Here is a 27,705-nt window from a genome sequence, read left to right as displayed (position 1 = left end):
TAGAACTACTATATAATTAAGGCAACCTTTGCAATGTGCGTCATCTAGTTTGAGGTTGTTAGGTAGAACTACTATATAATTAAAGCAGTGATGTTCTAGGATTTATATAACCGATCTCATTTAGTGAGACAAGTTTTCATTATTGTGGTTGTATATTTGCTCAGTGCAATCTCATTATTTTTGTAGCTTACAATGGAAACAATTAAATTATGTAAATGAGGATGAATATATACATATATATATATATATGTGTATATTGTTGTAAACGGAAATAGAAAGGAACGAAGTTACCCGAAAATTGTAGAAACCTTGAGTGGTGAATGATTCTTGGGATGAGTCGCGGACTAAGTCGCTCTCTTTAAGACGTTTCACGGCTTTGCCCAAAGTGTGCAAGCAATTCACAAACACCACGTCGTCCCCAGGATAAAATAGCCCAAAACCTTCTTCTGATAAGATTCTTCCTTGGACACCGGAAGAACCTTCGAACTCACATCCTTTCAATATATTGCTTTTAAATCAATATATGTAAAACTTTTTTTTCTTGTTTTTTCTAATCCAACTGACCCAAAATTACAAATATATATATATGTTGGTGTGTATCCTGGTATCCGTTAAGATGGCGACTTTTATAATACTGGTAATAAAATAAAATATAAATATATTTAAATATTTAAATAAAAACGTAACTGCTCCAACAATCCCCCATTTGTTTTTATTTAAAAAACTATATATCAAGCAACATATCATAAAGCTATGCATAAGTAAAGGTGTTTCTCAACTTGAACTTGTACATAGTGTTAGTGATCCAGATTATACTAGAGTAACTTATAGTTTTGAACTCTATCTCTGACAACACCACACATAACCTTATTAAAGTGAAGTTCAAAAAGCCAGCACATTACGGCCATGTGCTTGTATCCCAGTATAGTGAACGCTCTAGAAACTTGCCCAAGATTTCATAGGAAGCGGCCTCACTTCCACATTCACATAGGTAAGACTATCAAGGATATTCTTGTAGTTAGATATCCCACTCAACATAGAGTATAGACCTTACTAAGAGAAAAATTCTCAACCTAAAAACGCTTCAGGATGCCATGCTTCTTAGGGATGGACATGAAATAATATTCCAAATTAAAATTAGCATGACTTCACTCATATCACTTGTGACTTGTTATTTCCTTTTGAACCTATTTCTTGGGATCTCCAGTCTATAGGTTGGGTTGCTATCACAAATGACTCAATTTTCTACGGGCTTTAGTCCCCATCCCTTTCGAGGTTTTCCAAACCTTTTCTCATGTTAGTCTTTTCGTCAAAGGATTTTTCCAAACTTTTTCTCATGTTAGGCCTTTCATCAAAGGATCAACTATATTTTCTTCAGACCATATATGACTGAAATCAGTTTCTCCCATAAAGGGGTATCTGACAGTAGGTTTCTCAACCATCCCGCTTCTTCTCTCATAAAGGGGTATCTGATAGTAGGTTCATAAATTTTAGAAGAATTAGAACCCCCACTATTTCGAAGATTAAAAGGAAATTTATTCTCATAATAATCAACATCAAGATTTTTACACACAAAAAATTTGATCAATACAGTTCACATACTAAAAATCATAGATTTGATTTTATATACATGCATAAAGAATTAAATCACCGCATATCATTTAGGTAGTTTCTGTAACTTATGTCGTACCTATTTACAAAAAATTACGAACCACTGGCCTATATACATGCAAAATATATTAGGGGTATTGTTTCATTTACATTGATAAAGATGACAAAAGTTCTTCAACATCACCTTATGATTAAAATCAGAACCAACCAGAAATCAGAGTTGGAACTAAGAGAATACCATTTCAAAATAAAAAGAAGGAATAAAAACTTGTACCAAACAAAAAATAAATAAAGAGGAAAGAGGATAGAAAATAAAACTCTGATGTTTATAACTTATTTCTTAACCATCCAAAAACCATAGTTGACCTAAGCAGCACATCAAGTGATTCAATTATGACATTTTATCTATATTCAATTTAAACATTCCATCAGCAGCATATCCCTTTCCCATAAAAACCCCATTTTTAGTAAGAGTATACGTATATGCTCCAATGGTTTGAGTAAATCCAGCATTGTTAAGAAGAAAGCGCAAGACCAAATTCTTCCTTATCGCTGGAGTGTGCATCACATCTTTTAGTATCATGGTTTTTCCAGAGGTGAACCTCAGTTCCACCTCTCCAGTACCAGCAACATCAGTTGAGTGTGAATCACCCAACAACACCTTCATTCCCTCAACACATAATAGGTCTTGAAAAGGGAACGATTGTAGCAAACATGGCGAGAAGCACCAGTGTCCACCCACCACCCCTCGGATCCATCAACTAAGTTGATTTCTGATATCATTGCAATCAGTTGCTCTTCAACAAGATTTGCCGGTGGAGCAGGGCTTTTCTTATTTCTGCAATTTCGGGCAAGATGGCCCAGCTTGTGACAGTTATAGCATTCAAACTGTCTCGAATCAAAAGCAGCACATAAGGGGGGTTGGTACCTATTCTGAGGATGAGAGGGATTTCGATTCTGAACTTTGTTTGTGTTGTTGTTGAGGCGCTTGTTGTGATTATTGCCTGAATCTTCATGTTCTTCCCATTTGGCTTCAGCACAGCTAGAGTCTGGTTCCGGTTGAAGTTGGTAGCTTTCTGGTTGCTTGACACGACCATAATTTCCTCCTTCAATTCTTGTTTCCTGGCCTCTTCCTCAATGCGAAGTCGAGTGATCAAGCTTTCCAGGGATAACTTTTTTGTCTTGTGGCGAAGTAAGTTCTTGAAAATTTTCCAGGTTGGTGGCAATTTATCAATGATGACAGCAACCTGAAATTGATCATCTAAAACCATGCCTTCAGAAATAATTTCATGAGCAATTTTCTATAATTTATGAGATTGTGCTTCAACAAATTCGTCATCAACCATCTGATATTTCAACTATTGACTAACAGCAAATTTCTTAGCCCTAGCTTCCTCAGTGTCATATTTTTTCTAAAGTGCCTCCCATAAATCTTTCGCAGTGCCATAATCAGAGTAGTAATCATAAAGGTCATCAGACAATCCATTAAGAATATAATTCTTAGCAAGAAAATCATTTTCAATCCAAGTTTGTGAAGCTTTGGTCTGTGCAATAGTGGGCTCTTCAGGGAGAGTTGGTTTGACAGTGGTGCAAAATGAAGCCAATTTTTTTGTGGTGAGAAAAAATAACATCTTCTGCCTCCAACGCTTAAAGTGGAGATCCTCAAACTTGGAAGGCTTGTTAAGGTCGGGTGTGTTGTTTTCAGATTCCATGGCAGATTAATCTTGTCTTAAAATTGTTGTAAACGGAAATAGAAAGGAACGAAGTTGCCCGAAAATTGTAGAAACCTTGAGTGGTGAATGATTCATTGGATGAGTCGCGGACTAAGTCGCTCTCTTTAAGACGTTTCGTGGCTCTGCCCAAAGTGTGCAAGCAGTTCACAAACTCCACGTCGTCCCCAGGATAAAATAGCTCAGAACCTTCTTCTGATAAGATTCTTCCTCGCACACCGGAAGAACGTTCGAACTCACACCCTTTCAATATGTTGCTTTTAAATCAATATATCTAAAACTTTTTTTTCTTGTTTTTTCTAATCCAACTGACCCAAAATTACAAATATATATATGTTGGTGTGTATCCTGGTATCCTTTAAGATGGCGACTTTTATTCATCATAATTGTATGTGTGTACGTATGTATATATTATAATAATAATAAAAAATATGTTGAGATTGCAAACGGTAGGAATCAATGCAATTGAAAACCAAAACGCCAGGAATCATGGCAATCAAAACGGACAAAAAATTACAACGGGACAAAACGTAGTCAATTCAAACTGAAAAAGAAAACAAAACAGTTTGAAAATTAACATTGGTAATAAAGGAAAATATTATGTATATAATACTGGTAATAAAACAAAATATAAATATATTTAAATATTTAAATAAAAACATCCAACATATATTATATTCATTTGTTTATGGAGCATATTACAATATTCTTTGTACTTCCCTAGCTCAGTTTGGCACTTATAAGTCCTTCAACTGATCCAATCACACCCACAACTGTCACAAGAAAGCAAGCTATACTAAATGTCCTCAGAACAACCCATGTTTTTGTCCAAGCCCCAATTTTCTTCTGTACAAAGTACATTTCTACAGGGAAATATATGGCCAAAGGCCAAAAGTTCAAGGCCCCTAAAACTCCCAAAACCTGGTTGAAGTAAGGAAATATCATCGCAATCGCGGTAGTTGACACAACGTAAACAGTTCGGAAACAAAGCCTGAAGGGATTCACTTGAAATCTCGGTAACAATGGGACTTTGATAGAGTAAAAGTTGTTCACAAATCCACTGCTCGGGTATTTCTTCCTAGACCATCTCTCAGCAACTGCAAATACTGGTTGACTGAAGATCTGCAACATGATACATTTGAAACGTACGTACGTGATGACTACAAAATATCAAAAATGGTGATTTGAACTTGAAAAATTCGATACATATTTGTAGTACGGTACCTGATATCCTCCCACCAAATGAAGAACAATGCAAGCATTGGCAAAATCAATGAGCCAGTAGGGTTCGTAGAATCCAAATCCTGTCAAGAGGTTCCCTGGCGTGTCATCCCCAAAGGCGGCATATCCAAAGCATCCACAGCAGAGGTAGAAGAAGGTTGTGACAAATATGGCAATCATTGAGGCCTTCTTCATTGTCTGATTTTCGGGTGGAGGGGACTTCAAAGTATCCTTTGATTTAACAGATATCACACAATCTAATGTTAATTAGCTTCTAAAATTAATCAGATTTTTGCGTGGTTTTAATCAGATTTCTTCCTTGTTTTTGCGTGAAAAGATTAGAAATGCAACCTGAATTTCAAGAACAATAATAGAGTATGGGTAGGCAAAAGCAATGTCTCCAAGTGCTTGGAAGGTTAACCATAATTTATCAGCAACATTTGATGTTGGAACTCCTGTTAGGCTTCCTTGAATCTTCCCATTTTCTGAAATTAACAAACATATCTTAAAAATCGAAGTTCCGAGTTTTTATTTACGTCTTATTCTGGACAATGAGGCCGGAAGGTTTGGAAAAAAGAAGCTGGAAAAAGTCGAAGTGAATACCTATTACTTTCGCAAAGCCGAGGCCAAGTCCAATGAAAGAGTAGGTAAAGGACATGATTGCTGCAATAACTGAAAGCCATTCCATGTTGTGGAAATCTGGTATTTGTGACATAACAATCTGGACAAGTCCAAATAGCAGCATATACAGACTAGTTCCATATTCACATGAAGCTTCATGCCCTTCTTTGTGGTAGCAGTTTGACCTCTGAATGGCTCTAAATTGAGAAAATAGAATACAAAAGTTAATTAATACATATCGTCTTTACAAAATTAATCTCAGTTGGAAAGAAGTGTAAGCATCAACATACTAATACAATCAAAGAAAATATGCACAAACATAACTCGTTAAAAACTTAAAATAAAAAAAATAGGAAGTGGGGGACCAAAACAAAACAGTAAGTCCTATGTATAACATGGTTTAGTGTCCATCCCTCCAGTACTAATTTGATTAAAAGTTTATAACTGGTTATTTTTGTCCATATTTAGATAGAATCTGAGTAAAGGTTAATCGTATTCACTAATATAAAAGAGTTATATTAAAGAATAAGAAACATGATCTCAAATTTCATTACAAAAAGTACTGCTGATGTTCTTATGGCAGGGGCTGAATCTGAAACAAAACGACACGAAAAGCACATAATTCAATGGGGAAGCTAGTTAAGTACCTCATACTGGTTGCAGTGGTAATCACATAAGCAATATCAGTTCCAAACAAGCTGAAATATAGAAGTAAACCACAAAACCAGGTCTTTTTTCTACCTGAACTATCACTGAACTAAATCAGAATCCCACATTAAATAATCCAATCTATTAGAAACATATCCTAAACTGAAGATCACGTAGAGCGAAAAGTGCGGGAAAGAGAGGTTTTCGGTGTTTTACTATTAAGATTCACTTTCACAGCATCCATGTAAGATTTGTTTCGAGTCCCGGTGATAGGATCAGGAGACCGGTAACAATCCGAAATGAGGAAGGAAGAAATGTACGTGACAATTGCAAAACAAAGCAACGAAACGGGGCCTCCAACCCACCCTAGGTGAGCAGTACTCCATGCCAAAGACAAAACTCCAGCTCCAATCACAGCAGTGATGATATGAGCCACACAACTCCACAGCGTTCCTGGATAATTGATGAGTTTCCCATCAGAAACTACGTAAGTCCAAGACCAAATGACAGAGTATAAACTCGAGGCAACGATTTTCGCACTCCCTTTTTAGAGCCGTATGCACTCCATATTGAACATTATACAATTTGTTTGGCATCCACATAACAAGTGCATGAGGCTAAAAGATGAATATTAAAATCGCCAGCGTACGGTTAATTATCAATTGCTTAATTTAGACTAAGAAAAGTTTACCAGTTCTTAGTGGATGGCCATCATCATCACAGGAACCATTACTAGCTAACTCAAGAGGGTGTTGAATAGCCATGCTTATCAGACTCACACTAGGACCTTATGAAGTTTTTAAGACCTATGTATAGAAAATATGAAGGCCTAAAAGGAAAATACTATTGTTTATACCATATTTAGGGCCTCGTATTTAGATCTCGTACAAATACTCGGGGGACTTAAATGTAATTATGGGATAAAGGAAGGGGCAAATATGTAATAAGTGAGGAGTCCTTATTCTATAAAAGGACCCCTCACCCTCACAATTGGGAGGAGGCTCATTCTCACCCTCAGAGGCCATTTCTGAAGCCTCTCACCCCCTCTCAAAGCCTCCTCACATCCCCTAAGCTCTAAGCTCTCTCTCCCTCTTCAGCAGAGAAATACAATACAATCAGTGTGGACGTAGCCCAAACCTTGGGGTGAACCACGATAACTCTTGTGTCATTTACATTTCATGCAGATTCACGGTCGGATTTACGTTGTACCAAGACCATCCGGTTTTGTGCATCAACATTTGGGGCCGTCTGTGGGAATCGACACAAAAAATCATGTCGGTTCTCTATCATTTTTATCATCTTACCACCGTAGATCTGCAAAACCACAGAGACACAGACACAGAGTTCTCCCTGCTCTCTGTGCAACATCGAGAGTACCACCTCAGGTAAATTGTTGAAAAATCAAAAGCATTTTTCTCCTTTTTCTACTTGTTATGGGAATGAGGGATTGGTATTGGGGCTCTGGAAAATCCTCCAAGAGAGGTAGAGGCAGTGGAGGACCACCAGACGAAGACAACCAAATGGATCCACCGCCACTATTCCTCTGCTGCAGTTTCGTCCCTGCCAAAAGAAACCTTCCAGGTCAACCGCAACAGCTCCAACAGGCTCCACCCAAGCCCAAATTTCCCCATTCGCAATTCCTAAATTTCCAGCCAGCAAAGATATGGCGTGACGATCTGGGTCATCCTTGTCAAGGTTTCTGATCTTAACCGCAACAGCTTTAACATTACGGTCATCTCCATCGATCTCATCCCTCCCTCGCACCCCGCTTCGTAATCTCCTCGGCAGCATGCCATTGCACAGCATCCTGGCTTCGGCTCGTCTCACAAGCCACATCTCCGTCGAAGCGCGCCATTGCCGCGAGCTGTCTCAGGGTACTTAAACAAGCATCTGTTGGATCAACACAGTAGCAGTTGTTGCTACATTTCTTGATCTAGGAAATTCTGCCACTGGCGAAGTTCTCGGACCGTACGCCATTCATATCAGAGAATATGCAGGGCGATTTCAATGAGAGGCTTTAGGCCGCTACTGGGATCCCTGATTTTTTTTGTGGGATGGACCTCGTTGTCATGGTCGGTGAAAAGAAAGATGAAGATGTTCCTCAAATCCCAGATTAGGGAACTGCAAATTATGTTGCTCCTGGTATTGTCGGGGCTGATCAATGGCCTCCTTGAAGATTATCACGGGCTGAGCACCACCAGCGAGACCCGGGCTGAGATGGTGGAGCTTATTACCTAGTTGGAGGCCAAAAACCCGACATGGAGTCGGTGAAGTCGCTGAGATCGGATCTGAAGAAGCAGAACGAGGTGGCGCTGAAGCTGCAGATAGACACCAAAGTGAAGGTGTCGATTGGGAAGCTGAGTAGCAAGAAAGTGGGGATTAGAGTCACGGGTCAAGGAATCAAGGGGTTGTACCAAAAGGTAAGTGACCGTCGGTGGCTGCCGTTTCCAACTCCAAGTGCAAGGTTGATCTTCGGATCAGGATCTGGAAATAGACCTTTTAATTAATTTCCTATTTTGACCGTGGAGAAGAAGATCGGTTTAGATTCCCTGGTGTCGGGACCATGTTTCCTCGCGGTGCAGATGCGTATATTGATGATATCAGAAAGTTGATTAATCTCAGAGATGGGTCTATACGGACCGCCATCGATACCTGTTGCGGGGATCCCACCTCCTGCGAATACCTACCATCCACCAGTGGAAACACTCATGAAGAAGATAAGCTTTCTCAATAATAAGTCTATTACTATTCCTTTTGTCTGCCATATGCCAAAAGGAAAAGAAAAACAGAAAAGAGGGATCCACTAGTCCTACTCCCTGGTCACTTGATTACAATATATTTCAAGCTGTCAGGTACTTGATCAGAAAATCAAAAAACAAAAGAGAAAGCAAAAAACAAAAGCAGAAAGCAAAAGAGAAAAGCAAAAGATTTTTCTATTATTATGATTTCTTCTGTCTACCAGGTGAAGATACAGAGAGAGGGCAGCAGAAAAACACTGCAAAAGCAAGGAATAAACACCCCACCCGAATGATGTAATTTATTTTTATTATCTTTCGGAGACATCTGTATAAACCCCATCAGAGGGTAATATATATAAACCCCATCAGAGGGTCAAAAAAAAAAAAAAAAAAAAAAAAAAAAAAAAAAACGGCAAAGCTCAAAGTAAATGGGCTGGAATGTTGTATAGAGGGCGAAAACCCATAAAGCCCAAAATAGCTCCAACCAGACAATCAAAAGTACGCCCAGTACTCCAAATTATACATGAGCACTACTCATGTCATTCATACATAAACATTCATGAGCATCACTCATGACAATCATACATAAACATTCATGACCATCATTCATGTCAACATTCATGAGCATCACTCATGTAAACATTCATGAGCATCACTCATGACAATCATACATAAACATTCATGACCATCATTCATGTCAACATTCATGAGCATCACTCATGTTAACATTTATGAGCATCACTCATGACAACATCCATGAGCATCACTCATGTCAATCAACATAAACATTCATGAGCATCACTCATGTCAAACAGCTTTAAAAGCTTCATTTACAAGAGCTCTAGCTTCAAAGACTTCATTTACAAGAGCTCTAGCTTCAAAGACTTCATTTACAGAGCTCTAGCTTCAAAGACTTCATTTACAGAGCTCTAGCTTCAAAGACTTCATTTACAGAGCTCTAGATTCAAAAGCTTCATTTACAAAAGCTCCAGCTTCGAAAGCTTCATTTACAGAGCTCTAGCTTCAAAGCTTCACTTGCAAAGCTTCACCTACAAAGCTTCAGTGCAGGGTATACAAATACCGCCTCCGAACAACCGCCACTTCGGCCCATACATGGATTCAATTTGAAGTCTCCAGCCAACAGACTCTATTGACCGAAGACTTGGGGGACTACATTATGTACCATATATTGGGCCTCAATTGGGCCTCATGAAAAATATTTGGGGGACTTAGCCCATTATTTATGTATTAAGGAGCGAGCCCTTATTTTATAAAAGGGACTCCCTCACCTTCATTAGAGAGAAACGCCGCCAGCTGAGCAACCGCCTCGCCGCGAGCATCAACTCTAGCCCATCATTTATGTATTGAGGAACGAGCCCTTATTTTATAAAAGGGACTCCCTCACCTTCATTAGAGAGAAACGCCGCCAGCTGAGCAACCGCCTCGCCGCGAGCATCAACTCTAGCCCATCATTTATGTATTGAGGAACGAGCCCTTATTCTATAAAAGGGACTCCCTCACCTTCAACATCACAAGCCGAGCCAACCAAGGCAATATAAGCCACAAGCAGAGCGGCCTCGCAACAGGTGCTACTTCTAGTTGAGCATCATTTCAGATTGGGCACCGCCTCATATCAAGCACCAGTTCAAGACGACATCTAGTTACTTCGGCCCACACATGGACTGAATTTCAAGTCTCCAGCCAAAAGACTCTCTTGACTGAAGACTTAGGGGACTACTGTTTATACCATATTTAGGGCCTCGTATTTAGATCTCGTACAAATACTCGGGGGACTTAAATGTAATTATGGGATAAAGGAAGGGGCAAATATGTAATAAGTGAGGAGTCCTTATTCTATAAAAGGACCCCTCACCCTCACAATTGGGAGGAGGCTCATTCTCACCCTCAGAGGCCATTTCTGAAGCCTCTCACCCCCTCTCAAAGCCTCCTCACATCCCCTAAGCTCTAAGCTCTCTCTCCCTCTTCAGCAGAGAAATACAATACAATCAGTGTGGACGTAGCCCAAACCTTGGGGTGAACCACGATAACTCTTGTGTCATTTACATTTCATGCAGATTCACGGTCGGATTTACGTTGTACCAAGACCATCCGGTTTTGTGCATCAACAACTATAATAAATAGCACTATGCCAAACTTGAATGGATGCAACTGACTATGCCTCAAATGGCAACAGTTTCATTTTCCATTTCTTTCTCTCTAGCTAATTAACACTTGACTTTCATATATGTAGCTTTGGGAGCACTGCTTGTCCCCTTACAGTTAAGAATTAGTCTCTTTTCTTATTTGTAAATCGCAAACTAATACATGTACTAGATTGATTTGTTAAAAACACATAAACAAAAGTTTATACACATGTCAAACTGTGATTTGATTGTAAAAAGAAAAATATAGCCTTACTATGTTAAGGGTAAAAGACCATTATAGCCATAGCAAGGAGCTCATATAATTTGTGAAATGGTTGATATATGTTATTTGAACCTTCTCAATAATTGGAGGAATGGGCTATCATCAGTCATGTCATGTTCATCTTTTACCCATTTACTTTCCTCCTCACTTTATTTTGGATTTGAATTCTAGTACATGAGTTGAGTGAGTGGGTGGCCAGTACACATCTGAAACAAACAAATTACTTGAAAACCGAAATAGAATGCCTTGCTCGATTGAAAACACTCCAACTAATTTTTACCTAAAAATTATGGTGAGTCGTTTACAAGTAAGTTGCTCTTTCGAATAAACAAATTGAATATTTTTACTCATCACTTTTTGGTAGTGGTAAACTCATTATCTTATTTATCATTGTTAAATGAAGTTAAATCAATGAATCAAAAACTAAAACAAGTAAATAAATCTTGGAATTTTGAACCATATCCCGATATCCCTTGTGCCAAAGTACTAATTATTGTATTAATTGTCAGTGATACTAATTTTTAAGTGTCGCTATAGTTGCATAGACATGTCAGTATGTCACAAATCCCGGCCCGGTGGTCATTGCAATTTGCAACTCTCTTTCTGTTCTATCATCAAAAAGCCACTTTACAATTTTTAGGCGGCTCAAACTAGCAATCAGTATTCGTTAATGAGTCCTGATCATAGACGGAGCCGGAAACATTTTTTAGTGGAAGCCATTATTCTAAAAATTTCCCTCTAATGCCATCTAGGACATCTTAAGTGCTAAACAGTTAATCACTGTCTCGATTAATCTATTGATAGTTGAAAATTAAGAATAGGCTCCTAAATCCGCTTAACCACCTAGGCGCCCACCAAACCCACCTAGGCAGTCGTCTTGTTCGCGATTCAAACTTAGACAGAGAATAGATAACTTTCATTTTGCAGTTTTTTTTTTTCGATAAATTGTAATAAACTTGTTGAATACGATGAACATACATTATATGCTTGTTTCCCATATTTTTATTATGTTCTAATACATTATAATCTATATGTCATTATATTTTGCAATTTATATATCTCAATGCAATTATGTATTTTTAAGTATAAACAAACACTTATTTATACGATAAAATAAATTTATTTAAATCCACCTAGACGCTAGGCCCTAGCCCGCCGCAGGACTAGAGCCTAGCGTCTTTAAGAACCTTGGTGGAAGCAACATCGAATGATGAGATTAAATTAAACTTTGAAATAATGCTATTAACTTATTGTCCAACAACATTATTTCAGGTAATTGGCGTTTAGAACGGTAACAATTAGCCAATGGAAGAATTACATGGCTCAAAAGGATGAGAGGGTAGGAAAAGTATGGAACGTGAGAGGGTATTTTGAGTTGAGTGTTTGAACTAAGACTTTATGTTTGAATATATAGGTAATTTATAGTTTCTACTGGAACCTATATTTATAGCAAAAAGGTTGAGTGGTGGCAGCTACTCCCAATAGGCATATACTGCCTTTGTCCTTGGTCCTGATATGCTAAAAGAAACAAGAAGTTCAAAGCTTCCAGTATGCACTAGTGTATAAGTATACTAGAGCATATTACAAAAATAAATCTCGCAAGAACATAAGAAGATAAAAGAACACATAGAATTAGAGCTCCAACATTCTAGTGTGTTTTTATTTGATTTCTCATCGCTTACTAGCTGCCATAACTCACACCTGAGGAGTGAGTGGAACAGTCAAACACTCGTGGGCAAGTGACTCCTACTTGTTGGTGTAAGTGTATCTACTATTAATCAATGACCAAGAGTTACCCATTTGTGTACCTCTGTTTTTAGAAAAGTTTAACACACATCTTTCAATTTATGCCGGTGACTTCCAATATTGATTAACGAGTAGGAATCACTGCATCAATGGTTAAAAGTCCCCCGCACTTGGACAACTAATTAATTATACATGGCAAAACTCTAACCACACATAGAATGAGCTTGTAGTTTTCTTAAGGTAGGAGCATCTCCTTCCTTTTTCTCATGTCAAGTTGATATTTGTTTGCATCAACTTTATTATGTCAATCGGCATCTCTTGCTTTGTCACTTTGTACATGTTTCGTCACTTTCATGTCTAGACCTTTAATCGGCGAGAAAAACTTGAGATTATTCTATATTTTAGTATTTTGCTCAATCTTATGCAATTTTACATGATTTAAGAATTGTCATAATCAAACAATCATACCGAATATCTTCTTGTAGTTGGCTACTTTAGGAGTGTACTTAGCACAGAATCATCAAACTCAAGGACTGGAGTTGAATGGGCCATTTTCAATTGGATTATGGTCCACTATGCTAAGCAACTTGACTCAAATTTCTTAAATAAAAAAATTGGGATCATAAACCCAAGTGACTCGTTTAAATGACACACATTTTTTAGACTCTCGTACTCACATTTAATTGTGTTTTACAGTTCGAAATAAAGAGTGATGTTTAAAAAGCTAAAAGAGTGTGAAAACCATCTCTTTTGATTTCACCCACACTTAGGAGAAAATTTTGCTGACTGTAGGATGAGGTCTCTCAGTTTCAACCATGGATATGAGCGAGAGAAAAGGAAATAAAAGGAGATTGTGATCCGACAAGAAGACGTTAGGATTTTCCCAAACTCAGGACTTAAACTAAGCATGCAAACAATCATCCCATCAAATCACGTTTGCAAAGACAAGTGCAACATGAAACAAAGAACAAAAAAGCAATAAGCAGATTAAGGTTTGACAAGGACTTACTTGACGCTGCCAGCAGCTGTAATAATGTAGGCAATTCCGGTGCCATACAGGCTCTCCTGTACAAATATTGCACATATTGTCTGACTCTTCTCTCCTAAAATTCAATCATACATAAGTCAAAAATTACTACTGTGTATACAATCTACCCATAAATCATGCTAGACTAAGTCACCAACGTGAAATTGGGAGACTCTGAGATGTCGTTCACAGTCATCTACTCATGCGTACATGACTGAGCCTAATATTCAGTCATTTACGTATTACTGGCTCCACTTTTTCAACCAAGTTTGCACGCATTTAGAAAATTATGACTTTTACACTCTCATTTTGTCCATACGTGCTCCTCCCATTTGTTTCTATATTTTGGTAATTGAAATGTGAGGAAACAAAAGGAAGAACGAAAGTAAACACAGAGAAAAAAGTGCAAATAGACAGAATGAGAGTAAAAAGATCACTACCCCGTGAATGCATGTCACATACCCTACGTCTACATCTCACAAGGTCTAACATATTTGAATCAAATTTGACAATGGGATGCTACAAAGAACATAAAAATAAAAGTTAATTAGAGAGTATATTTATATGGTGACTGGGTTAGAAATGCCAACCTAGGTAGACCTTGACAGCTTCTAAGTAGGATCCGACCCTCGTCGGGCTATCGGATTCGGGGTACCGGTAGCAGTCGGAGAGGAGGTTGGTTGAAAGAATGGTGACTGAAGCAAATACAATCATAAGCAATGGACCTCCAATCCACCCTAGCTGAGCCACACTCCATGCAAGGGATAATACTCCTGCTCCTATCACACCTGTTATTATATGTGCTACTGCAGTCGGTAGAGTTCCTATACATTAAAAAGTTCATGTCAAAATTAGCCTCAAAATAATTTTTTTTTTTTGGTTGAGCTTCAACGGCACGTGGGAAACTTGTTGAAGAAGCAAAGAGAAATACCTAGATAGGAGGGACAATAACCAAAAACCCTAAGAAAAGAGCTAAAAACGAACCGAGGTAAGAAAAAATGCAAACAACAGAAAAATCAAACTGAACCAAAAACTAGCAAAAGCGATAATTTGGAAGTTGTGACTAGTTCCATGAAAAAACTTCGTCTGATCATGAGTAAGGAGAGAGACTTAAACTCTCAAAATTCTATTGGGGTAAACTGCCATTTGATCCTCCTTAATTATTACTATAGTTGAAATTGACACCATAAATTATTTTTTTGATAAATTAACCCCCTAAATCACCATCAAATTCGATTAAATTTAATTCACTACTTTGCCGTCAAATACTGTCACACAATACCCTCAAAAGTGAATCATGTGATGGGCCAGCAAGTGCCGGTTTTTTATGGCAAAATATATAAAATTTCCTCAAATCTGACAGTGATGAGTTAATTGACTAATTTCAAATAGTTCAAAATGACTAATTTACCAAAAAAAAAAGTGCAGGGTCAATTCCCAACTAAAATAATAGTTGAGAGGGTAATTTACTAATAATACAAATCAAGGGGGTTGTTTTTTTTTTCTTTTAAGTATATCGATATTTTACATTGGGGAGGGGAGAGTTCAGCTAATTCCATTGTTGAGTGGGGAATTATTAGGACCACTAGGGGTTGTCTGCCTTTTCCCCACAACTGCCAATCAAACCTACCTAAAAAACCGCTACACTACCAAAATAATTAGGACCACCTAAAGTTATCATGTGAAAGCTCCACAAGCTCTAAAACATTGCCCCTCTGAGTCCTCTGGTTACAAATTTCCTTTTTCCAATCAACTCCCATGAAATCAACTCCCATGAAATCTCTTAACTCATGACCTCCTCCAACAAAATGACGACTGAGCGTCGCTAAACGCAACGGGAACGTGCCACTCGTCAACAAATTTATAAACTCGGTTCTATCAGATTCCCTTGCAGGAAAATCTAACTACATATGCATACAACTCAATAAAATTTGTAAGAAACAATGGGATGAGTTGAGGTTACCAGTTCTTTTGAGAGGTTGGTTGAGTTCATCTGATGAAGAACTTATGAGCAACGGTAACTGCTGATCTTCTGCTGCTTCACCAACACCCATCTCTCTCCCCCTCAAAAATTTGACAGATGAAAAAACTTGTCAAAAATCTGGAGGTACAAATAAACAGATTTGCACCTCAAAAACAAATTACACATTTGGCATGTCAGAGAAAACTTCGACAGATATATGTCATCTTGCTGCAGTAAGCAGATATCACTTTAAAGCAACAAGTAGAACTGTTTTTTTCTGTTGAGGCGAAAAGCTGACAGTTTAGTACAACAAAACAAGTCGTTGGCTTACAATTCGTCTAATAAATTCCGCCAAAATATTTTCTTTCCTTGCACACTTATTTATCTCGAAACCTGTAAACGAATCAGATTCGAATCGGACCAGTCTTGATTCATATCCGGATTTATTTATAATCAGATTGACAAATTTGAATCCCATCCGGACTCAGATCATTGAATCTAACTTGTCAATCCATATCCAATTACCATCTGATCAAATTGGATCCTTATCGGATGTAATGTAAGACTTGGAAAAGATTAAAATATCATTAGTAACCTCATCTTTTGTTATATTTTTTTACTTTTAATTTAAATTTTCATGTTGACTAATAAGAAATATATGATATAAGCGTATTTTTATTGCATAAAAAACTTAATTATGATTACGCAAAAGTGTAATAATATCAAAATAAAATAATATGATATATTAAGTCGATCGAATGGATTATTATCGGATCAAATCAGCTTTAGTCAAATATCCAGATCTATTTATTATTGAATTATCAAGTTCTTATCGAATTCGGGTCAAAATCCGATTCATTAACGGATCTATTTATCTCTAGTCTTAACAGAGCGTAAAAAGGCTAAAGTTGCGGAAATAATCTCGGGTTGTGTTTTTTTTTGTAGAAGTCTCTGATAACATTGGGAATCTAAAGGGGATGTAATTTGTAGGCCACTTCCAAGACATATCAAAAGTTGAATTATTAAACGTCGTGCTCATTTGCCTTTATTTTCTACGTTGTTATGTACAAGCAATAAGAATCTAGAAAATGCCAAGAAACGAATCAATGATAAAAAAATAAAATAAATAAATTTTAAAAAAAAGATTCAGACGGAATCCAAGATATATTCAATGTCATGCTTATTTGTCATTTCTCTTTTTTTTTTTCCTAGATTGTTATGTACAAGCAATATGAAATCAACGTCTTGCTCATTTGCCTTATAGGCTTCATGGAATATGATTGCGGAGTTATTTTTCGGTGTAACTATAACACGTTACTTATGTTATATCCTAGAGCATAAACTCGTCTTTTATAACACAAGGATTAATAAAAAAAAATGTTGGAGATATCATATTTATCACGTCTTTAATAAAAGGTACGACTTACTTTTATTAATGAACTTTATTTCTATTAGAGACGTTACACTTAGCTTTTTTTTGTTTTATAAAAAGAGACCAGCTGGTGGTTTCACCACGACAGTCTACCATTCTGGTGACCCAGGAAGACTCAAAGCCTCATTCGAGCCACCATCATGTGATTCACCAGCATCAGGAGTCAAACTCGTCTTCCATTCTTCATCAGGCCTTGGACAAGGCATCATCGATGTCATATGAACACGTTATTTATGTTATATCCTTGAGCATAAAATTGTCTTCCACGCTTGTTACAACATAAGGATTAATAAGAAATGTTAGAGAAATTATATTGTACATCTCTAATAAAAATACGACCTACTTTTAGAGGTGTTACACTATGGATTCTCATAATTTAGTTTCCATAGTATTAATAAAATTAAAGTCTAATCTATATTTCTTTTCAAAAAAGGTTAAGACTTGTTTGAAGGTGATTTTAAAATGACTAAAAACACTTTTAGTGAAAGTGTTTATGGATTCTAAAAACACCTTAAGTGCTTTTTGGAAGAATCATTATGTGCTTCTTACAGGAAAACTAAAGTTTTTTCCATAATTTACTTGCATTTTTACTAAGGATTGGTTTTGAAAGCATTTTCAACAAAAGCTCTTCCAGTTATTTGACAAACACTTCCAAACACACCCTAAATCTATATTTGTAACATTGTTCGGAAATGCCAAAAAAGCCATTTGTTTTCTGAATAGTTTTCAAATTTGTTTAAATTATTGATAATTTCACAAGCTACAAGGTAACAAAATTACCACAAAACAGAGTGATAAAAGAATAGGATTTTCCATGTAACAATTGACCAATTACCATACATGATTTAGATTTACCACTCTCCCCCTCATCTTATTCAAGGTTTACATCCAAGCCTAGATAATGCCTACCCTCCATAACATCCACTGAACAGAAGCAGAAGTTCCCGGAAAAAAAAAAAAAAAAAAAAAGCACCAGTCGAAAACTCGTATATATGTACAAAAGTACAAACAGAACGATGAATCCAAATCATTTGCAGATCCAGCTTAAGAATCAACAGCTTCATTGACTATGTTTTTTGAACTACATATCTCCAGTATCGCCTCTCATTCTGTACGGAGTAGTCCTCAAATAGGCTCGATCTTTTATGTATAGTCATCTTCAACAGCTTCCATGATTACGTTTTTGTTTGCGTTTCCTCTACAAGATTGCACAAAAATATGTAAAGATCCCGTTCTCTTTCAGTCGACAGCATGTTGTAAATACAAATTTAAACAAAAAAGGGCGAGGTCTCCAGCAGCTAGAAGGGGTTGTACCTGCTGCCGGAGAAGGATCTACGTGAACAAAGAAACTTGCAGCAACTATCAGATAACAAAGAATAAGCATCAACCCTTTGAAGTAATTAGAGGTTCCATCCTGCAAACAAAGCCATGATCAACAAAAACAGCAACTATCAGATAACAAAGAATAAGCATCAACCCTTTGAAGTAATTAAAGGTTCCATCCTGCAAACAAAGCCATGATCAACAAAAACAGATTGTAATGTTGCTATTCAGATATTTAACAATGAGCACAAGATAGTGAAAAAAAGAGATGATGAAATTATTCAAAACTTAAAAGATCTTTAGCTATTCAGACAAATCGACTTCAAAAAAGACCTATTACATCATTTTGTCCTTAACCTCAGGAATTGGAATGCATACCTGCAGCAAGAAGGCTACAACTAAGACAGTAATGAAAAGGGTTGCCGTCTCAAAAAGCTGAAAGTTCAAGTCCATTGGGCGCCCCATAATCCACCCAACAACCACGCAGAAAGGAATCTGCAGTAACAGAAAAAAAAAAAAAAAAACGTCTAAGATATTTATATATGAGAATAGAAAAGCATGATAATGGCATTAGAAAAGCATGAATTATTATTAACTGGAATTATCAACAGGCATAAGTTGGATGACAATATATAACAAAACATAGACATTGTTTTATAAGAAAGATGATAATGGCATTAAAAACTTTAAGATAAGTACCCACCCCAAACATGGATATCTGCGTTGACGACCCTATTGCTACTCCCAAAGAAATGTCCTGAAGAAAAACTCATGGTTATTGGAACACAAAGTAAGAGAACCACAATAAGTAAAAAGCTTGATGCTTACAAGCTTGTCCTTCATGGCAAACATAATAGCACTGGCATGCTCTGCGGCATTACCCACAATTGGGAGCAAAATAACGCTGATAAATGAAATTGGCATGTTCCATGCTATAGATGCTCCCTACAAATCAAACATCCAACGCCGAAGCTCATTAATCATATATATAAAAACATGACAACGAGTAGCCAAACCTTCACCATACTTCGTTCCCACTGAATTTTTTTTTCCAACCCACTGAAATATTTTTGAAAGATTAATTTTCCATGAAAACTTTTAAAAATTAATCATTTACAATCTGCAAAGCATAACAGTTACTCACATTGACCGATAACAAGTAATAAGAGGGGGAAATTAAAACGTTATTCAGATGCATAGTCCAAAAGACCCAAGTACACAATCTTCTGTTTACCTCTATGGCATTAACTAAATATTCGGATACAATTGAGATCCAAGCAGTCATTATTGATAGCCAAATTATTGATTCCCATTTAGATATCTCAGGAGCTTCATCGTCATCTGCATTCTCTTCATTCTGAATCTCTTCCTGAGTTCATACCATACATGCCACCACAAAATTCAATAAGGTAACATATGGTGCTAAATTACATTCACAATCTTTTATGACAAATGATGAAATAATACTCAAATTAAAACATGAACCATACTAATAACAACAATGATGATGATAAAGATAAAAATAAATTATTTAAGCACAAAAAGAAAAAAAAACCTCAGCTAACCTCATTTAGAGGCACATATTGATTATGCTGACTCTTTAACTGGAAGAAAAGATAAGCAGCATATGCCAGGAGCATGACACAGCTGCTAAATCTTGATAGTGCCAACTCTGACTTTCCGAAATGCACCTCAGTGTGAGTGTAGTGCAAGACAGCTGGAAAAAGTAGGCCCATGACTGCCATTAACAGCAAGCCTGAATTCACAACAGCAGTTGCCTGCCCAATATACAGAAGCTTCAGAATGAAAGATAGAGGAGTTGGAAATTCTAGAGGAAAGAAGAGAGCTGATGTATTTACCTTGTTAAACACCTGTTCTTTCTCTTGAAAAACAAGTCCACCACTGAAGAATGCACAGCCAAGCACCAGCAACATGTTTGACAGAATAGAGCCTAATAACGACTGCTGAACAACGCGTAACATTCCACGTTTCAGTGCATATATTGATATAATCAGTTCTGTTGCATTTCCAAAAGTAGCATTTAAAAGACCCCCAACTGCAAGTTCCAATTTGATACATCAAAAACTGAGCCTAAAAGGAAAAGTTGTCACTGACCATTTATAAGACAATAGTCACAATACACTAAGACAGAAATTATACAAGACTAAATACTCAATGCTTCTGGCCAAGTATCAATGTGGATTTGACAATCACCGCAGCACGCCTTCAGTATTATAACTGAAGGCAAATACAATTATGTGTTTATATATATATATATATATATATATATATATATATATATATATATATATTATGTATGCATGTGCATATATAACTGGAGAATTTCACAATACCCTTCCGGCACTGTAATCAATATCCTACATAAACCTGAATTCCTACAGAAAAATGAAAGCCAGAAGGTAACCAGACTATGAAAACGACATGCTTTTTTTTTTTTAATTACATAGCAACACATATATTGCAGATTTCAAACCATATTTAAATTGTGGCTGAAAGATAAAGATCCTTTCCTCATCAAGTATGCAACCTAGATAATGTTTTATAATTTTCAATAAGATAACTTTTGGTTTTCTTATTCCGAATTTTTCAGCAATATCAGGCAAAGTCAACTCCCAGTCAGATAAAACTACATTTAGATTGCAAACCCTAGTATAGAAATTAGACAATTTGATTCAATGAACCAAAAAGAATTAAGAGGTTGAAAGTAACAGATCAGGCACAAAAGAACAAGAATACATTACCAGTAGCTCCAGTATAGAATGCCAGCTGCCTATATGAGGAAAGATGAAGTTGACTTAGCTTCTAAAAATTTCAAGTTAGTAGGAGATAGAAAGAAGAGAGGGAAAATAGTACTTACTCGGTAGCATAACCTAAACGCTCAGCTAAAGGTGTTATACCCAACAAGCTCAAAACAAAGACCCAGCCCTGTATTCACATCCATAAATTAGATACAAAAATTGAACGGTGTAATGAGCCAGGAAGGAGGAGTTGCAACTCACATTATGGCCGGTTAGCTTAGAGACAAATATCGCTAGCGGTCCAAAAGGCATAAGCAAGTTGAGTTTAGTTGAGAAAACAACAGTCTTTATGCTTCTATAAAAAATATTCCTCCACACTTTATCACCGCTAGCTTGTGAACCTCCTGAAAACGAACATTCTCCCACAGCTTCAATAGAACTTGTCTTTTGAGCATCTGTCTTTGGAGGAAAAAGACTCTCATCCTCAAACTCATGTATTGATCCCTTACCCAGTGATTCCATCTGTTACAAAAAAACACCATAACATTCAAAACATCACTTCAATGCTTATGCCGAAATAACATTACGTTAGTTCTCTTCTTTTGGGTAACATTGTGTGGAAAAAAAGAAATTAATGCATAAACGGTAATGAAATACTAAAATTGGAGTGCTGAAAGACAAAATTTTAGTCATCAAAGAAAGGAAAAAAAAACTCACTTCAAGTTGAGACTGGATTCCAGGCTTATAATTCATCATCTTTTATTAAATACGCAATGATTCATCCATACGAAGAAAAAAGCATCAATGCACGCAGTTCTTGGTGAGCATTTCTCAAATATGAGAACATAAGTTTCAAAAGGTTGGAGCCAAGCTTGATATACTGCAAACAATTGAACAATAAAAAAACTGTAACTTACCACATAAACACAATTAAATCCCTAAAACAATAACTCAAAACTGGTTGAGAAAATCGCCACAAGATCAAACTTTAAAGTCTGTTCCTTCCACTATGAAACTGCATTCTCAATTCCAACGTTCCAATTACAAGACTCCATCTCATCCATATAACAGCAGAACAACAAAAACTGGGTTGCAATCAATACACGAATTTTTACTGGGTTTTTAAAGAAACCCAATAAAATTCTCAGGATTAGCAAAAAAGATGCTGAAACGAAAATTGATTTGGAATCAAAATAAGAAATTTTAATTGGGTTTTTAAAGAAACTCAATAATTACCAGAACTAACAAGAAAAAATGCTGACACGGAAACTGGGTTGAAATCAAAACACAAAATTGAAACTGGGTTTTCACAGAATGCAAACACAATCATCAAATGCTCAAATGGGGATCTGAGTATAGCAGTAACCATAGGCTTGCCATGTTCAAACAATCCCATGAACAAATACCAAATAAAGAAGGAAAATTTATAAAAAAAATAAAAAAATTAGAAAGTAAAACGTACTTGATTATAATACTTTGCTATGATTAACAAAGAAATCCAAATCTCCAAGTCGCTGTTTTTCTTCTTTGATTAATATTTTTGGGGTTTTTTCTTCCTCCTTGTGGGTGACTAATTGGAAGATTGGATCTTGATGCTTCTCTTGAATTTTCACCAAACACTTTCGTGAAGCACAACTTTGGTCGCTCCGCCAACGAACCGCCCCGCAAGCGCGTCGATATAATATCCCAATGGTTTGAGACAAAACGCCGTAACATTTGTGTGTTTGCAGTTAAGTCGTACAAAACCCCGTATCATTTGTTTGTTTGCAGTTAAGTCGTTAACGGATAGGCGGGAGAATACGTAGGTGTGCGTTCACCCGGCCGTTTCATTTTTTATGTTGTCAAAATCTCTTTTTCTTGGAAAAATTACACCCAGAGAATACTTTTAATACTTAATTTTAAGTTAAGACAATACGAAATCGTTTGAATGTGTTTTTAAAATGATTAAAAGCGTTTTTGATGAAAATATTTTTAGAATCAATCCTTAGTAAAAATGTAAGTAAATCTTGAAAAAACACTTAAAGTGCTTCCTAGAAGAAGCATATAATTGATACTTCTTACAGAAAGCACTTTAAGTGCTTTTGAAATCCAAAAATATTTTATCTAAAAACGATTTTAATCATTTCAAAATCACATACAAACGAGCTCTACTTTTTTATCATTTCAATGAAAGACAAAATTATAACACCTATGTCATGATTTCTTTCAATTTACTTTTGCATTTACGATTTTGACCCTATGTTTAAGTCATCTCTCCCCATCACGAACTAAAGACACAAATCCTGTCAAATACAATTAGGGTAAATCGTCAAAATGATCCCTGAGATTTGCATAACTCATCACTTTGGTCCCTAAAATTCCAAATCGATAAAAGTGGTCCCTGAGATTGTCCATCATCCATCATTTGGTCATTCCGTTAAAAACTCCGTTAAGTATCCCAGAACTTTTGGTCGGAAGTTTGGGCAATTTTCAAAGCTTCGTAACTCAATCGTTTCTTAACCAAATTCGACTCATAATATATCAAAATGAAGATAGAAAAGTATTAGAATAAAATTATACCTATTTAGAAGCCCAATGGTTGTCAGAGATTGCTGGAAAATAGCCTCAAAGTTGACTGGTCAAAGTGAAAACTTGAAAACTCGCCGGAAACTGGGTAAACTTTAAACGTTCATAACTTATTTAATAATCAACGAAATCAAGTGATTCAAAAACAAAAATCATACTTCTCGACAAGACGAAGAGAATGATGCCTTTTTGACAGCTAACTTGCTGTGGTTTGGCCGGAAAACGGCTTGAAAATGGCTAACTCGAGACCAAGACAGTCACTTTCGATCCGTTTTCCGACCAAACTACGTCGAGTTAGCCGTAAAAAAAGGTATCATTCTCTTCGTCTCATCGAGAAATATGATTTTTGTTTTTGAATCATTATGATTTTTTTTTTGAATCATTTGATTTCGTTGAGTATTGAAGAAGTTATGAATGTTTAAAGTTTACCCAGTTTCCGACGAGTTTTCAAGTTTTCACTCGGACCAGTCAAATTTGAGGCTATTTTCCGACAATCTCCAGCAGACATTGGGCTTCGAAATGGTATATTCTTATTCTACACTTTCCTATCTTCATTTTGATATATTATGAGTCGAATTTGGTTAAGAAACGATTGAGTTACAAAGCTTTGAAAATTGCCCAAACTTCCGGCCAAGAGCTCTAGGACACTTAACGGAGTTTTTAACGGAATGACCAAAATGATGGATGGTGGACAATCTCAGGGACCATTTTTATCGATTTGGAATCTCAGAAACCAAAATGATGAGTTATGCAAATCTCATGGACCATTTTGGCGATTTACCCATACAATTAAAACACAAACACCCTTTCTCTCTCTTGCTCACCGTCCGTTTTCCTTCCTCCCTCCTTGTGAATTGCTTCTATCTCTCATCCTCATCATACATCTTCTAAATAATCGTAAACTTTTCAACCGGATCTGTTGATGTAAAAATTAAAATTGACTGTAAACAATATTTTGCTAACTATGTTTCCTAATTTTTTGGACATGATTATTGGGTTTACTTGGTAAACTTTTGATAGAGTTGTATTGCCATTTGGGAGAGAGAAACATAGAAGCAAATTAATTATGGGTTTGATTCAAATTTTGTGCTTTTCTTTCTAGTTACAGATTTAAATCTTTGGACTTAATGGAGAAAATTTCTATTAAGTTTATGAAACATGGCAGCCATGGTTCCCAGGTTTGCTAGAAAATCGACTATAATTTTAGGAAGAAGATTGAAAAGCCAAGCTTCTAGATTCATCAGCCAGGGTGTGAGTGAGGAAGAGATAAAAAAAAAAATTATTTGAAACTTTCAGATATGTTAATTTTGTTCAAGTAGTTGATGTTAAAAAAACTGCAATGAAACTCAAAAAACAACTCGGACGACTTCTAAGTTCTGAACTCATGATAGCCTTCACAATACCATGCCTAGATTGCAGACAATTTCACAACCGTAGTCCCTCTAAGGGTTTTATTTCAACCTCTGTTATCGGAAAAAATCTATTAAAAACGGGTTGAATTGATTCTGCAAAAATTGTCGAAGACGGTTGAACTGATTATGCAAAAAATAGTCGAGGATGGATTGAATTGATTCTGCAAAAATGGTCGAGGACGGGTTGAAATGGATTATGCAAATATGGTCGAAGACGTGTTGAACTGATTCTGCAAAAAAGTCGAGGACGAGTTTGAACTGATTTTGCAAAAATGGTTGAAGACGAGTTGAACTGAGTCTGCGAAAAATGGTGATTCTGCATAAATGATCGAGGACGGGTTGAATTGATTCTGTAAAAATAATTAAAGACGAGTTGAACTGATTCTACAAAAATGATCGAAGACTAGGTTGAAACGATTCTGCAAAAGAGATTGAAGACGGGTTAAACTATGCAAAAATGGTCGAAAATGTGTTGCACTAATTCTGCAAAAATTATCGATGACGGGTTGAATTGATTTTGCAAAAATGGTTGATGACTTATTGAACTGATTCTGCAAAAATGGTCGAGGACGGGTTGAACTAAATTTTTGTAATAAATGATACAAACCGATTCTAAATATAGTTTTAAAACTGATTATGCAGAAATAATTGAGGATGAGTTGAGATTATGACACATATTAGTTTTGATGGAGTTGGAGAGTTGGGTTCTATTAACAGTCCTAAAGCCTTAGGGGTGTGTGGTATTTTAACACATTGTTTCAATGTTTTTGGGTTGGACTTTAGTTGTTTTTATATTTTTGTCTCTCCTTAACATGTGTAAAAACTAATGGATTTCCTTGAAATATAGTGAAAGTTTTGTCTCTGTATATAAAGCTCCCTTTTTTTTTATTGTTGTCAAAATCCCATTTTATTTTTTTATTATTATTTTTAAGTGGTTTTCTACCACAATGGTGAAGAGGAGTGTTGCCTTGCATCACGACGTGAGTTTAAACCCCGTCGACACTCTAATCTAATACTTAATTTAACAAATCTATCGTTTGACTGTTGTCAAAATCTCACTTTTTGGTTTTCATTCTGATTTTGACTTAAAATTGTGTCAAAATTTAGGATTCAAATTGACAAAATTGTAATTTTCAAAAAGGCTTTTTAGCCAAAATGGTTATTGAGATTAGCAGTCCTCACTTTGGTTATTGAGATTTGAAATCAATAGAAGCGGTCCTTCAGTTTGTTCACCATCAATCATTTTGGTTATCCTGTGAAATTTTTTAGTTAAATAGGAAGAAAATGACAAAAATACCCCTAATTTGTTTTCAAATCATTTTGACCTACTGTCGAGTATTTTTATCATTTTGATATTTATTTAACAAAAATTTTGCATGGATGGACCAAAATAATTGATGGCAAACAAACTCATTGACCACTTGTATTGATTTCAAATTGGTTAATTTTTCTAAAACTCTTTATTAATTATCAAATTATTAGTGCCCCAAAAAATTATCAAATTATTAGTGAGCATGTCAAGATAAACTTACTTCTTCTTAAAAAGAGTAGCAGCTTTAGAGACTATCTCAGACTGGACTAGCTTTAGGGACTAAGCTGGACTGGCTTAGACTAGACTAAGCTGTATTAACTTAGTGAAGCGTTTGGTGCAGTGTCAGACTAAAAAATAGGATAATTAATAAACTTTAATATTATATTATTTAACCAATATCTATTAATATTTTAATATTAATATATTTATTTATTCTTTTATAATTTCTTCCTCTCTCTTAACCTCTCTTTTTCTCCGCCCATGGTCTTTTTGCCCTTTCCCATTTTTACTCTCTTTTTTCTTTGTCAACTGTTACCCTCCCCACTCTCTCTTTTTCGCCATTTTCACTCAAATTAATTTGCTATGTTCTTCTCTTCTTCAAAATATGAAACTCTGAATTTGTTTTGATATTTAAATTTCAATTCTTTGAGATTACAATTTCAGTTCTTGGCGTTGGATTAAATCCAAAGCAAATCCATCTAGGTATTCCTTCTTGAAGCAAAGAGGGGAAATCCGGGTTGTGGGTTCGTTGGGTTTCATAAGAGGGAGAGAAATCAATTTGAAGCAAATAGAAGGTTGGGTTCACGAAACGAAGGAGATCAGCAAGACGGCAAGATTTGGTGATAGGTTTGCGGGGATGATGGAGATCGACGAGACCGCAGGATTTGATGACTGGATTTGGCAACGCATGGTTGCAGATCACAAACGATGCAGATATTAGAGAGCCGGGATTAGCAATCCCAACCTTTTCGGGGGTCCTAGCTAAGACGAGGTAGCGAAGCCTTTAGTCGGAACAAGTCCGACTTAATCCCATTAAAGACAGTCCCGGATCAAACCAAACACAGACTAATAAGCCAATCTAGTCCAATGAAACCTAAGGAGCTCAAACAAACACACCCTTAGTCTATTTGCCCAGTTGACGGAGACAATAACCGGGAAAATAGATAAAAG

At 36.3% G+C, this 27,705-nt stretch overlaps 2 protein-coding genes across 8 annotated transcripts; both read right to left on the bottom strand.

The window, feature by feature from the left end:
* Positions 1 to 216: 216 nt before the first annotated feature.
* Positions 217 to 16,276, bottom strand: LOC103447221 (probable amino acid permease 7). 7 transcript variants are annotated; one of them, XM_070807563.1, is made up of 8 exons: positions 15,733 to 16,012; positions 14,360 to 14,593; positions 13,752 to 13,845; positions 5,166 to 5,380; positions 4,914 to 5,047; positions 4,566 to 4,793; positions 4,018 to 4,463; positions 217 to 258 (listed from the first exon to the last, which is right to left on the bottom strand). In XM_070807563.1, exons 1-7 carry the CDS (start codon positions 15,821 to 15,823, stop codon positions 4,062 to 4,064), a joined length of 1,398 nt encoding a protein of 465 aa, XP_070663664.1. In that variant the 5' UTR covers positions 15,824 to 16,012; the 3' UTR covers positions 217 to 258; positions 4,018 to 4,061. The 7 variants fall into 7 exon arrangements, with proteins under 7 accessions (XP_070663664.1, XP_070663667.1, XP_070663665.1 ...); XM_070807566.1 differs by lacking the exons at positions 13,752 to 13,845; positions 14,360 to 14,593; positions 15,733 to 16,012 and adding exons at positions 5,831 to 5,924; positions 6,048 to 6,284; positions 6,523 to 6,682; XM_070807564.1 differs by lacking the exon at positions 217 to 258 and adding an exon at positions 16,064 to 16,276 and having other exon boundaries at positions 4,010 to 4,463; positions 15,733 to 15,833.
* A 1,664-nt stretch (positions 16,277 to 17,940) lies between these two features.
* LOC114819444 (vacuolar cation/proton exchanger 5-like) lies at positions 17,941 to 22,987 on the bottom strand. Its single transcript, XM_029088000.2, has 13 exons — positions 22,709 to 22,987; positions 21,964 to 22,126; positions 21,508 to 21,768; positions 21,366 to 21,433; positions 21,250 to 21,278; positions 20,347 to 20,543; positions 20,053 to 20,265; positions 19,722 to 19,856; positions 19,316 to 19,432; positions 19,191 to 19,244; positions 18,866 to 18,982; positions 18,479 to 18,578; positions 17,941 to 18,362 (listed from the first exon to the last, which is right to left on the bottom strand). Exons 2-13 carry the CDS (start codon positions 22,000 to 22,002, stop codon positions 18,340 to 18,342), a joined length of 1,353 nt encoding a protein of 450 aa, XP_028943833.1. The 5' UTR covers positions 22,003 to 22,126; positions 22,709 to 22,987; the 3' UTR covers positions 17,941 to 18,339.
* Between the last annotated feature and the right edge of the window lie 4,718 nt (positions 22,988 to 27,705).

This window comes from Malus domestica, chromosome 11 (assembly GCF_042453785.1).
Source record: "Malus domestica chromosome 11, GDT2T_hap1".
NCBI classification, from domain to species: Eukaryota; Viridiplantae; Streptophyta; class Magnoliopsida; order Rosales; family Rosaceae; genus Malus; species Malus domestica.
This window is presented reverse-complemented; position numbering and strand designations above follow the sequence as displayed.